The following is a 14,408-nucleotide window of genomic DNA, read 5'->3' as shown; positions in this document are numbered from 1 at the left end:
CATATACCATAATACATACCATATACCATACTACATCATATACTGTACATGCCATATACCATACTACATCATATACTGTACATGCCATATACCATACTACATCATATACTGTACATACCATATACCATACTACATCATATACTGTACATGCCATATACCATACTACATCATATACTGTACATGCCATATACCATACTACATCATATACTGTACATGCCATATACCATACTACATCATATACTGTACATGCCATATACCATACTACATCACTCCATCCAAGCAAACAATCCCTTATTCTCATTTTTATTTTGTTTTTCTTTTTAACAAGTCTACAGTGGAATGATTTTAATGTGTGTGTGTGTGTGTGTGTGTGTGTGTGTGTGTGCGTGTGTGCATGTGTGCCCATTATAGAGTGCAATGAGAACAACCCATGCGAGGGTCTGAGTCGCCACGCTACCTTCGAGAATTTCGGGATGGCCTTCCTCACGCTGTTTCGCGTTTCCACCGGAGACAACTGGAACGGGATCATGAAAGTATGCGGACACACACGCACTAACACACACACACACGCAGACAAAATGACACAGGTTATCCCCTAACCACTGAGAAAGCAGTTACCTCCAAAGCCAATCAATTACAGCATAATAATTAAATTCCTTGCACACAGCCTTGTATCTCAGTTAATTATTTTTCAATTCAAATTGCAGACAGGGTGGACAATGGAAACACGGAGTAAAAACACATGATAAAAACACATTAAACACAACAAAATGACAAACTACATATCTGCATGTCCAACTATTGCAAAGGATAAATCTGTCTCTCTCTCTCTCCCTCTCTGTACCACTCTGTCCATTTCTCCGTCTGCTCTCACTCTCTATGTCACTCTTATTCCCTTTCTCTCTCTCTTCTTGACCCTCTCTCTCTGTCCCTGTCTCTCTGCAGGACACGTTGCGGGAGTGTCGTCCGGAGGACCGTCACTGTCTCACCTACCTGCCCCTGGTCTCTCCGATCTACTTTGTCACCTTCGTGCTCATGGCCCAGTTCGTGCTGGTCAATGTGGTGGTGGCCGTACTGATGAAGCATCTGGAGGAGAGCAACAAGGTATTGAACCCCGGGAACTGGGTTTTCTCCGCACCAACATGTGTTTTGGACATGTTCTTTGCAGACACACCCCCTTACATGCACTGAAATTCAGGCAACTATTTTCCTAATGGCACAATGTTAATAGAAATCACCATAAAGGGAGACATAAGAAGAAGAAATGAGAAGAAATGCTATTGCAACTGTAACTTTTTGTAGAAAAAAATTATTGACTTTACATTTCTACATGAAAGATTGAGCCTTGGTTGCACTGACTTATATACTGTGTAGCTGGGTGGAGTTTCAAGTTATTCTGCAGCCAGCCAGTAGAGGGCAATAGAGGGACTATCTCTCCCAGGACCTATATGCACTGGCCACTTGACAGGCAAATAGAAGTGCACAGATGCATACAAACTTACACACACTCAGTAAACACATACACTTACACTCTGTAAGTGTATATATATGTGGACACAAGTATGTGTGCACATCCTCTGGTATAAAGACACAACACATGCACACACACAGATACTGAGGTTATTCATTGTCAAAGGTTTGTACTGGAGCATTGTGATAACAGGTCGCATTTTTGCAGAAATCATTTTAATTTTGACACTATTATTTAATTTACTGTGAAGTGTAGCCTCTAAATACAAGTGCTTCTACCTTTGTAGGAGGCTAAAGAGGATGCAGAGATGGATGCGGAGATCGCCCTGGAGATGGAGATGGAGAGGCACCGCAGGCTAAGCATCGCCTCCAACAACAGCTCAGTGGGCGGGACCTATGTTGGACCACGCCCACACTCACCTGGACAGGTAGGGGGAGCGGGGGTTACCTTGTTCATCAAGCAATCTGGGATGAATCTCATAGATTAAACTTGCCTAGGGTCAGTCAGCTGCTTCCATTTACAAAGGAAAGGAAATATATTAACTATCATCCAATACATGGGTCCTTTCACAACAATGCTTTAATATGCCTGTCCATGGAACACAATCAATGTGCACAATGTTGGTCCTGTGTTGAAAAAGTTTAGGATCCTCTAACAAAGAGTATGATGCAGCCCCAGTCAGTGTCAGAACTGTGCGGTCTCTGTCTCCCCCTGCAGGAGGAAGAGGTGCAGTACGGCGACCAGGACCTGCTGTCGCCGAGGAAGATGTCCGTATCCAGGATGCACTCTCTGCCTAATGACAGCTACATGTTCCGACCCGTGCGGCCCGCCAGCGCCCCCTACCCTCTGGAGGAGGTGGACCTCAGTCCCCAGCACCAGCACTCAGGTATTTATCTCTTCAGGTTTTAAAATAAAAGATATCAGATCAGAATCACTTTATATGCCTGGTAAAATCAATGGACAGGAGTTTGTCCTGGTGACATTAGTGTAGGGACATATGATACAGGACCTCACATTCAGTGCAAGGGGAGAGTGCAAGACAATAAAGAGACAAGTGATTATTATATATTAAGTCTTTCATGTGTTGCACTGCCCCCTTGAACTGAATGCTTTTGGCACAGTGTTTTGGTTCTCTCTGTTTTGATTACATTTATATCAGACAGACACTGACATCATGATAACACACACTTTGGAGCAAAGATTGACACCTGACACCTAAGACCTGCGACTCATACTACTCATATTCAATAAAAAAAATTGACTGACATTGGTCCATGATGCATGCATTTTTCTAGCATCAAACTAACCAACATGCTTACAAGCAAAGCTGTCTAATGAGAAATACATTAATTCAAACGAACCCTATAAATCTGTTAAAAAAGGACTGAGGTTTCAACTCTTACAAAATACTGTAAGTAATATTTGGTCAGTATGGATATATAAGGAGTCTCACTGGAATAGCTTGACTTTAGAATTGTAAATGAGTCTTACATCTTAGTGTATTAACTACCTGAGAGACAAATGTGTAATGTTAAGACATTAGAGATGAATAAGGTTTCCATAGCTATTAAAGCCCCAATCCGGAATTTTTGGAGCATATCAAATATGTCAAGATACTGTAGATCACTTAAGGATATAACTTACTGATGGAAAATAATATTTTTGCAAACTTTTACATCTCTCTGGTCAAGTTTGCATCAATATTGCTTAAACAATATACATACACACCAGCCATTAAAGGGGCATTAAGTAATTTATGACTGGCGACCAAGGAATTGTAAGAACATCAACAGGTCTCTGACACAGTTTATGGTAGCTTGTAATGGACAGAAATATAATAGTCACAATTTCACAATAAGACAAGAACGCTGACTAATTACAGCAGAGATCCAATGGAAATATTACTCATTTGCTTTTTCTACTTGAGAACGAAATATGTTGTGATGCCAGTCGTTGCTCAGTAAGCACCATCCTCCATCTCTGAGCAGTTGAAAATATAAGGGGAGGGGTGTTTCCAAAACAGAGTGAACAGGGAGTTTTTTGTTGAGTCATTGGTATTGATCAGTGACCCTATCAAACCCCGGCAAATACATTATAGTCATTATGTGCTATGGGGCAGTAAAAGCCTTACTTAGTGCACCTTAAAGTGCTTCAAATTATATTTAAAACTCACATTTAACTGTCAGTTACTGTTAGGCCTTATATGAAAAGCTCAATAACAACTGTCTTCAGTCCAATGAAATAAACACAACACAGGGGCGTCAACTGTGGAGGAAAGTTTCTCCTTCACCTCTATGTTTTCTTCAGACACACCTAGACTGTTTTTTGATGCATACAGCGTGTTGGCAGATGCATAATTCAAAGTTGCATTATCATTAACTCCATCACACAGCTGAGAGATGTGCTCAGCAATCAAGTCCGACGCCATGTGCATTTTAACAGTGTTATCAGTGTTAATTGCGTATCACTTTCCAGCAACAATACTGGGACAAGTAGCATTTGAATGGAAATACACGAGGACAATGTAGTTTGCACTGGAATAAATGACTGTAAATCACACAGTGTAAAAAAGAGAATTTCCCTACAATGTTACACATTACATTACATCACTGGTGCCTTTCTCTCCAATTCCGGCTTGGGTCTTTTACGCAGATGAAGTAGAAGCAGAAGAATAAAGCTGCTGAGAACTACACTAAGTACTGACGAGCGTTGTTTTATCTACAGTCAGATTCTAATGGCATGTTGTGGCCAGGCTGTGGACAGGCCCAGCTCTGTCCCAAGGTACTGACTGACTGTAGTGGATGAGCTGTCAGCTGTGAACCTCTGCAGGGTTCACACAGGCTCATCCACTCAGCTCTGGAATGGCTGACTAATGAACTAGAACTGGTGGCTAACTTCATGGCCAAGCTGCAAAGTCAGAAAACAGTGTATAGTAAAAAGTTAACGATCACAACTACAGTATATCGTATATTGTTTCCTTGTATCCTTTTAAGATTAGGGTTAGGCATTTCAATCAGGAGAGACTAGGATGAATCCTCAAATGAAAAACTTTATTCATGACATGAAACATGATGGAAGCTTTGGCGTAAGCTCCATGGAGGAACTCCTCCCATTTGTGAAGTTAGGAGTAGTTAGGATGGACGTAGGAATTAGGATGTCCCCCTGGGGAGTTCCTCTGGAGCCTGGACATTGGTGGTGATGGGTGGAGGAGGGACGAAAGAAAGCACAGCGACTGGAATGACAGCAGCATACAGCATAGATCTGTGAGTAGCGAGATAGCATTATAGGTGACAGGTTTATACTCCCGTCACTTAGACGATTGGCTATCTGAAAAAGAGAGGGAAGTGACGGCTAACTCTGATTGGTTCTCTGGAAAAAAGGGAAGAGTGTTTGCCAATGAATGATTTAGGTAGTCTTCCTGATTGAAATTGTGTAATACTTCTCTACAGAGGTTATTGTTAAGAAAGAGTGTTAGGTTTATAATCAACTGACTTTTCAGCTTGGCCTGACAGTACCAACCCAAATAGAACTTTTTAAGGATCTAACTATAACTTTGCTGCAACGTCTCTAACATCTTACTCTTCTATAACTTCTGAAACTCACTGGGATGGTTTACTGGACATGTGCGGGCAGAATGACCAAGACGCTGGTTACACTTGTAATTTCACTGCAATATTTGAACTGGGATCATAAACATCTGATGTTATGAGACCACATTGCTGTGCGTTCACACTTCAGACTCAAATGTACACTACGGGTCTCGAGTTTCTGCCCCCTCATCTCTTTACATTGCTGATGTGTGTATTGTGGCTGGATTGTATTCTGATTACGGAGAATATGGGTCACCTCCAAACCAGGCCTTAAAAATTGGATAGAATCATTTTTATTGTAACGTAACTAAGAGATTGGAGGTTCAATCCCTGCAGCAGCCACTGTATGTCCATCAGCAGCCATGTGTTGTGTTGAAGTGTGCTTGACAAGCAAGATGCTTAACTCTGACCTGCTCACTCAATGATTTATTCCAAATAAAAATAGGTTCAGCTAAATGCCTGAGTTGTTATTGTAGTGTTTGTTTTGTCTTACTTGGTGTGCCAGATTGGTGGTTTCCATTAGGATGATTCAGATAAGTTGGTAATTACAGAAAAATATACCAACTTTCTATAACTTTCTAGCATTCATTGCATTGTCCTGTATGTCAAACTCACCAATCCAACACAAACACTAAGAATAATTGGTGTTACAATTTGATCCATGTCTGGATTTTGTTGCAAATAAAATCCAGGAAGTGTTAAGTGTAACCAGGATCTGATGCAGAATAACCATATCTAGCAAACTGGCCCTACAACTCTAACCCTGATATTGAGACACTGTTGTGCTGCTACTTTGCTGGTAAAACTTCTGTTCTGATGAGCAAACTATTTACTAATGGTTAACCATTCAGATAACACTTTATTCTGATAGAAGATTTGAAGCAATTCTGAATGTACTCCAAAAAAGAACATTCATTGAATGATCACTTGGTACTTCTTGTTGCTCAAATCCAAAATGTTCTGTCAAGATAAAGTGTTACCACTGTCTCGATTGTTTTAATTATTTTTTAAAACCCTTGCCCAAATTTAAGTCATAATAATTTCACATTATTCTGAGGAAAGAGGAAATTCTGTGTGTGAGCCCGTGTGTATGTGTGTGTGTGTGCGTGGCTATGCCCGACGATGCATGTGTTTTCTGCACAAACGCATGTGTTTGTATGGAGCGTGCACGACGCGGCGTGTGTTTGTATAAAGCGTGTCTCCATCTGCGCCTCCAGGCTCGGTGACATCGGTCCACTCCCAGCCGTGTGAGAGTCGCGCTCTGCTGCAGGTCCCGGGCGTCTCGCCCGCTCACCCCCGGCCTCCTCCCTCCCTCACCCTGCCCCGCATCGCCCCGCCCAGGCCTAGCCCCTCCCCACGGGCCCTGCGCAGACAGGTGAGAGACCCCTGTTCACAGCTGCACACACACTTACACACACACATGCACAGACTAGGCTTAGGTGATGGTGTAGGCTACATCAACCTGTCAATTAGATGATCCCTGATTTATTTGTCCAATCTGGGTGGGACCAGCACCCATTTTTTGGTCTGGACAATGGCCCATGACCAGAGTTCAACTGTGTTCGGGCTGTATGTGTGATGACTTGAATTGAAAAGTAACTTTTAAATACACAAGGAAGGGATATTTTTACATATTAAACTAGAATTGCACTCGGAGAGCGCAGACCTCCGCCAAGGTTCGTGCTATTATTGCTTGTTCGTGAGTCGGACCCGAATCCACTCCAAAATTTAATGGGTTCTTCCTTGGCCCATGCTACACCCTTCCACGAAGTTTCATGAAAATCGGGCCAGTAGTTTTTCCGTAATCCTGCTAACAGACAAACAGACAGACAAACAAACAAACAAACAAACAAACAAACAAACGGCACCGAAAACATAACCTCCTTGGCGGAGGTAATTATGGTATAAGCCTTCGCATACAAGAAAAGAACTGAGGAACAAGTATCAGGTGGCGGAAGCAGTCAAATGTGACTAAACCAGCGCACCCTGAGGAAGGCTCTGTGAAATCTCTGTTAAGGCTGCCTTCTGTGCAGGCTTTAAATACATTTTCAATCAACTTGAGTATATTTTTGTCCCTCTGTATGCTTCCCCATTTGATTGTCCTGTAATATACAAAAAATCGCAACAGAATTCCCGGACCCTGATGTATTTGTCTAATCGCTTAACCCAGCACAGACAGACACACACACATACACACACACACAACCCCCTTACTTACATGTATGTGTAGATTGAATGTCAACAAACAAAGGTTCATAATTTACTATTGGGATTATTCATAAAAATTAGTTGTAGAATTAATGGGTGATTTTGCACGGCAGAATGCAATTAACTGCTAAATTTTATGTGACCCTCTGTATGTTTATGTTAAGATTTAAATTAAGCTCCGTTCAGATTTGATGATATGCTGATGATGGTGTGTGTGTGTGTGCGTGTGTGCGTGTTGCAGGTGGCAGTTAAACTGGATTCTGTGGAGTCGCAGAGTTGTGAGCAGCAGGAGAGGTGCGACCCGCTCCACCTGCCTCCCTCCACCCCTCCCCCCCTCAGCCCTCGCCCCTCCTCCGCCTCGCCCCTCCCTCCTCCCCCCTCCTCCCCCTCCGCCCTCTCTCGCCGGCCCTCGTCCCCGTCCCCCCTCCCTCCTCCCCCCTCCTCCCCTTCGGCCCTTCCTCTCCCTCGCTCCTCCCCCTCCGCCTTCCCTCTCCCTCCCCCCTCCCCTCTGCCTCGCTTACCGCCTTCCCCGTCCCCTCTTCCTCTCCTCTCCCTCCCCCCTTCTCCTCTCCCTCCCCCTCCCTCCTCTCCCTCCCTCCTCCCTCCCATTCCCTCCCCTCGTCTGCCCCCGCGCCCGGCCAGCCTGCGGAGACCCAGACCCCACTCTCCCGCCTCGCTCGGTGACCCGGCGGACGAGGAGGTGTACCACATCACCGCCTCCGCCCGCCACTGGTGGAGAGCTCCGGAGGAGGGAGGGCAGGAGGGCCGAGGGAAGGCCGGCCGCAGCCACTCCCTCTCCCCCTACGCCTCCCCGCACTCCCTCGACGCCTCCTCCTCCACCTCCTGTGCTCTTCCTCCTCCTCCTCCCCCGCTGCCCCCTGCTTCCATGAGGAGTGCGCTCAGTCTGCTGGGGGCGGGGCTGAAGGACCGCGACTTCAGGAAGGGCTTCAGCGTGGACAACCAGGGCTTCCTGGACAAGCCACCGTCATCGCACTTTTCCCCCGACGACCAGCGGCGCCACTCCATCGAGATCTGCCTCCCCCAGGCGGTCGCCGCCAGGGACGAGCAGGGATTTGGAGAGGCGGCGCTCTGGTCGGAGAAGGGGGTCCGGGCGTTCCCGATGAGGGTGCAGTCAGTCGGGGGCGGCCACCGGAAGAAGAAGATGAGTCCTCCCTGTATATCCATCCACCCGCCGCCGGAGAGAGAGCGCCCCCAAATGCCCTCGCCTCCGGAGCTGGCTGACTGCAGCATGATGCTGAGACGCAGGACGCCGTCCTACGATCTAACCCCGCACACGCACGCGCCGGACATCGCGGTGGATACGCTCGCGCTCACGCCTATCCACGCGCCCCTGCGGACGCACTCGCCGACCCGCACGCTGACGCCCACGCAGGCGCTCACGCCGACACACACTCCGACGTACGCCCCGCAGCGCACGCCGACGCCCACTCACACGCACACACCCACGCACCCGCACATCCCCATCAGTCCAAACATCTTCATCCAGCCTCACGCGCCCATTCTCCCGAACGCCATGCCCTTCCCACCAACGCACACCCTCTCCCCCGCTGCGAGGCACTCCTCCCTCGCTGGCGACTACATGCCCCTCCCCCAGTTCACCTTCGACCAACCGGAATCCAGATACATGAGCGGCCTATCAGCCGGCCTATCAGACGCTGATCCGGCCTCTTGCCCTTCCCCTTTTGACAACAGACTGGAAGGCGGGGCGGGATTCAGCGCAAAGAACCGCAGGACTGCCCAATGAAAGTGGAGCGTTGCCTTGAGGAAGTGAAATAATTGGTCAAAAACGCCCTGAACCTGGTCTAGAGGGGGTGTGGCCTGACCTCGACAGAGACTGGTGATGGGAGGAAAATGAGAGAAAGAAAAGTTTAACAGAGGGATACTGGGAGAGATTGATTTTTGATGCATAATGAAGAGAGACTTATTCTTTCCAGAGAGACGCTGGTACAATCCGGTCCTCAATAAGTGGACAGTGGATTCCTAAACCCAGGTAGATGGACAACAGATCCAGTCCAGCTGTACCAGTGAAACTGTACCCACTGTACATGGTGTGTTCGGGACACTAACAACACACCGGGACTAAAGCCACCTAACTCCGTAGCCAAAGTATTTTTGACACTCTGTCCCCAACCACGCGAGCCAATCAGGAAGCAGCGTCTGGCTGACGACCTTTTGACCCTGACAGAAAGCGGTCTGTGAGATGCGAGCGTTGGGGGGGGGAATTGTGGGATATGCAACTTCAGGTTTTCTACAGGAGCTCTGCTTGCCCTTCCTCTGCTCCTCGATCACATTGATCAGAGCAGAAGTGTGTGTGGTGCGCGCGCGCGTGTGTGTGCGCGCGCGTGTGTGTGTGTGTTTTCCCACGTGTGAGTTACAGTCAGATCTCCGTTGTCATGGACGTCGACCATGTTACTCCATGTTATTCTTATGCCTGCACAGACAGAGAAGGGGAGCAGGGCAGAGCTGTAGTGTACGTTTATCTGTGTATCTCCATGCAGTGTAAATAAAGGAAATATTGTATTTGGTGAGATTAAAAATAGCTCTATCCATATGCACATATTTTTATAGAGATCTATAATGTTTTTTGCACACAACCGAATTTGAATTTCAAGTTGCTTGTTTTTTTCCTCTGTTGTCCTCTTGTGAATGTACGTTTCTTTTCAAAAAGCGAGAGCGCAGAGAAGGGGACCGGCCCTCCTCTTAACGGGCCGGCTGAGGAGGAGGAGTGGCATTTTATTTTTCTATGATGAGGAAGAGGAGGAAGAGTAAGAGGAGTGCGATATGTTTTTCCGTAGCTTCGTCTCAGATTTCTGTGTATCCGGTGTCTCAGTAACAGTCTTAAGAAGCGGGCTCAGTGACGCAAGCTAAATTCACTTTAAGGTGTTTTTTTTTTCCACACCGGAGTCTCTACAGACAGTGAAGGATCGATCGCTCCACATGAGGAGATAAACTTGTGAAAGGGACTTTGTTTGCAATGGGATTACGTGTCAATGAAGTTGTCAAGGCAAACCTGTTGAGACTTTTGGCCAAACGTGCGTCGCCTCTCCTCAATTTCAAATCACTAGCCATGATTACAAAAGCTTGAAAAATTGATTTTTCGACTCCATGGTGATTTTGTTCTCGCCATATCAAGATATTACAAAGTAGAAAACTAGCATTTGGCAGTTAAAACAAAAACATATCCATCAAAAGCTATATCAAACTATTTATTTCTTTATTTAATCAGATAGACTGATTAAAAAAGAAGGCAGCCAAATCTCAAAAATCCAAAATTTGTGACACCCCATCACTGAGCCTCCCTTTTAGAGCTGTTTTTTTCAAGCTGCATCGGCTCTGAGACCACTTAGTGTTTCTGTACATCTAAAGACAACCAAACTAACTAACTAACTAAATATGTGTAGCCAGAGTGCAATAATACCTATACGATATGTGGACATATAGTAACAATCCACACTACATAAAATAACAACCACACTCTTGTGTTCGTACATACTGTAGAACTACTATATATGATATAAACCCATTTTTATATGATGATTCAGAGTATTTCTATCCGTAGTGTTCATGCTACTGTAGGTACAAATGGGGCGGGGGTGGCCGGTAGCAGTGTTAGGTACTGTAGATTTTTCTATGGCTCTGGCCCGCCCGGTGTGTGGTATTACTGTAAGCAGGACGGTGACGTGCATTTCTGCTGAGTACGCGATAAGCCATTCTCAACTCCTCTCACTCTTTCAGAAATCCCCCCTTTTCAGCCTTTATACCGCAATCAGAACCAACACACGACCCATTAAACCTCTCACATTCACATAGAAATTGTCCATGCACCTGGCGATCCTCTCCATAATTCTAATCATGTAACCCCTAAAGGTATGACAAAAAGCAAATGTGTCTTTTTTTACTTAGCCATACCCATTCTGGCACAGTTGCAGTACGCATTTCCGTTCTATTTCGTGCGCAGTCTGGTTTTTTGCCGAAGGTGCACGAGCGGCGCGCTTGTCGGCTATTCGGTACTGGCCCACTTTCAAAGGCAGCTGGCTGGGACGGCGTCTTTATTTTGCCGAGTGACGCGCGCGAACTGCTCGCTGTTCTGACGGAAAACCAGAGCGCGGTAGTCGATCGATAACTGGGTCACACAGATGATTTGGGAAACTTTGTAACGTAACAAGCGCTGAAAAGGAGAGGGAGGCCTGTTGTGCAGATACATAAAGAAGAATCCCCCTGTAGAGTCTCACACCTTAAACACACATCAGCTTTTTCCTTTCCCAAGCAGTATGCATGTACAGTAGAGGACATAAAAAATATACGAGAAAAAATATCTATATAATGTTATTTATTGCTAGAGAGACATTGCCTGTTTCTCCTTTTCTACCCTTTTTTGATCTCGTCGAGGAGCTTTGACGAGATCTGTAGACTGTTTCCACTATTGTATGTTAGGAAGAAACGCCTGATTTTGACCTTTGACCTTTGACCTTTTGGTCCGGAAGCGGCGCCTCCCAATCGGCCGACATCCTTAGAGCCACGTTCGGCAGCGCATAATGCTTTTTGTTGAGCGTTCGGATGGAAGTGAACACACAAAAAAAAGACAAAATCAGGTGGAAAAAGGCTGGGCGACTCGCAAAAACTGGATATAAAGGTCTGGGAAATGAACTTAAAAGAAAGCGATGATGCTGATGAATAAAAACGCAGCTCTTCTTCCAGTCTTGCAGAGTTCACACAGAAGCGTATATCTGATGTTGCATTCTGAAGTGTTTTCAGCGTTTTGCTCCCTCCTGAACACGGCACAGTTGGCCATCCCTCTTGTTTGTTTATTTTTTTTATTTCTATATGTGCTTGAACATACTTGTTATTGTACAACCACTATGTTCTGCTTCATGTCCTCTTCCTGCACACAATGAGAGTAATGGGGGGGGTTTAGAGTAGTCCGAATATCGCCCCCGTCTCATTCTTATTTGACTTAGCGCAGACGACCCTGATTCTACAGCATTATCGCCATATTAATCGATACAATTTGGTAGAGTGAAAGCATAATAGTTCTTACGATTCACAGATCTTTGGATCGCCGTATTTAAATCCTCCGGTTTTTTTCGAGGAAACAGTTTTGACTATTGCATGTTCTGATGAGAAAAAAGAAAAAAAAAACAGAAATCTTTTGGAAGAGAATCATCTGGGTGTTTTGGAGATTTTTTGATATTTGCATTTTCAGATGTTTCCATTTGTAGATTGACTACCTAATTGCACTGGGCTCAGATTGATTGGTATCTGATACAATACTGATTCAATGACCCGATTCTTTATTGTCCAATGCAATACCGGGTGGTGTGCTGCTGTGTGAGGGCGGTGCTCCTCTTCATACAGTTTTATAGCGAGAGAAAAAACAACAAAAAAACCTAGTTGGCTCTATTTTGCTCAGAACCGACATTATTTAAAGTTGAGGTCAGACGTTTTTTTTTTTGCGCGCTGACTTTTCCTCCTGATACTCTAAACACGGTAGAACTCTCCGGCGAAGGTGAAACTCAATTAACTGATGTATATTTTATCTCGGAGTAGCCTCGGTCCTCATGTGTTGTAAAGGACGGGATCGGGGACAGTTAACGATAAAGTGATGTCGCGTTTTTCGAGGTACAACATCAACAACACCGGGAAGTTTAAAAAAAACTGTGACGGGAACTCGACTTTGATGAAATCGGGAAGCCTTGTATTGTTGTTGTTGTTCTATTTTCTTTTTTTTAACCCTTCGGTGATTGGCCCAGGCATCCCCCCCCTCCTCCCCCCCAAGCCTTATAAAGGAGGGGAGGAGGTGTGTTCTGTCTGTCAGAGGAGAGCCAACTTTGTCTGCAATAATACCCCCGGCCCTTCCATTAGCCCGCATCACAGAGGGAGAAGGGGGGGGGGGGGGTTGGGGGGGGGGCATGGGGGAGGTGTTTAAAGGCTCGACACACAGTAGGACTTTCTACATTGTATCGTTGCTGATTATTGTGTGATGATCAACCGTTGTCCTGGAGGATGTTCCCTGTCAATTAAAAAGATAAAAACTTTTTTTATTCCTGACACAAGTTGCCTGCTGTGTTTCTTTTTTTGACGGTGTCAATTCATGCCATATGTATGTGTGTGTGTTTTCGTCTGTTTCCGTTCCTGTGTCCATGTATTTGTGTTGTACGTGTGTGTGTGTGTGTGTGTGTGTGTGTGTGTGTGTACTGTATCAGTGCCTGTGTCCTTATTTTTGTTTGTATATCTGTGTGTGGGTGGGTGTGTGTTTATATTCCTGTGTCCATGTATGAGTGTGTGTAGTGTACATGTGTGTCTGTACAATGTATCACATGTATCACCTGTCTCTGTGTGTGTGTGTGTGTGTGTCCTTTCATTTAAGCAATACAGACAGCACAAGAACAGTCACCTGCTATCACTCAACAGAGTATGCTAAAGTGTTAGTATGGAGCCTATTATCACTCAACATAGTGTATGCTAAAGTGTTAGCATGGAGCCTACTATAGGGTGACCACATTTTCAAACCCCCAAACCGGGACCCTTAAGTGTACCGCACGTTCATGCACGCGCACATGTATGCGCTTATGCACGCACCATAGGCGTTTTCATCAGGATGGGGGACAATTATTTCAGCGCTTAGCACACCTAGTGACTGCACCTTTCAACACCATGGACAGCGCCTCAGCAAACGAAAAATGATGTTTTGTCTCCAAAAATCCACCAAAACATTCAGACGCGTGGTGTATTGTTTATGTTTTTTGATTGGGTTAGGTAATCATGAGCGGGACAGAACATGATAAACGTCTATGTAAGCGCTGAAAACAAGTATAATACTATTATTATTATTTTAATTGTGGTGAAAACCAGGACAATTTGGTAGTGAATGCTGAAAACTGGGACATTTTAGTGTTTTATAGATATTTGTCGGGACTCGGGACACCCATCTTGAAACCGGGACAATCCTGGACAAACCGGGACGTCTGGTCACCGTAGCCTACTATCACTCAACATAGTGTATGCTAAAGTGTTAGCATGGAGCACTGAATGGCCAAATCTCTCAAAAATGTGGTGTGTTCCTTTAAGAGTTTTGGAAAAGCATCTGTCTGTGTCATTTTGTCATTTGGAGCTATTTT

At 45.3% G+C, this 14,408-nt stretch overlaps 1 protein-coding gene across 1 annotated transcript in view; it reads left to right on the top strand.

Annotated features, from left to right (window-relative positions):
* The window catches only part of cacna1ha (calcium channel, voltage-dependent, T type, alpha 1H subunit a), a 124,018-nt gene extending 114,210 nt beyond the window's left edge, over window positions 1-9,808 (top strand). The window contains exons 35-41 of the mRNA XM_078284696.1: window positions 412-533; window positions 946-1,104; window positions 1,758-1,898; window positions 2,189-2,357; window positions 6,279-6,436; window positions 7,511-7,770; window positions 7,879-9,808. Of these exons, the coding sequence (XP_078140822.1) occupies window positions 412-533; window positions 946-1,104; window positions 1,758-1,898; window positions 2,189-2,357; window positions 6,279-6,436; window positions 7,511-7,770; window positions 7,879-9,034 (2,165 nt within the window). The 3' untranslated portion in view covers window positions 9,035-9,808. The remainder of the gene's footprint in view (window positions 1-411; window positions 534-945; window positions 1,105-1,757; window positions 1,899-2,188; window positions 2,358-6,278; window positions 6,437-7,510; window positions 7,771-7,878) is intronic.
* The last annotated feature ends 4,600 nt before the right edge of the window (window positions 9,809-14,408 follow it).

The sequence above is a fragment of the Centroberyx gerrardi genome, chromosome 7, assembly GCF_048128805.1.
Source record: "Centroberyx gerrardi isolate f3 chromosome 7, fCenGer3.hap1.cur.20231027, whole genome shotgun sequence".
NCBI classification, from domain to species: domain Eukaryota; kingdom Metazoa; phylum Chordata; class Actinopteri; order Beryciformes; family Berycidae; genus Centroberyx; species Centroberyx gerrardi.
This window is presented reverse-complemented; position numbering and strand designations above follow the sequence as displayed.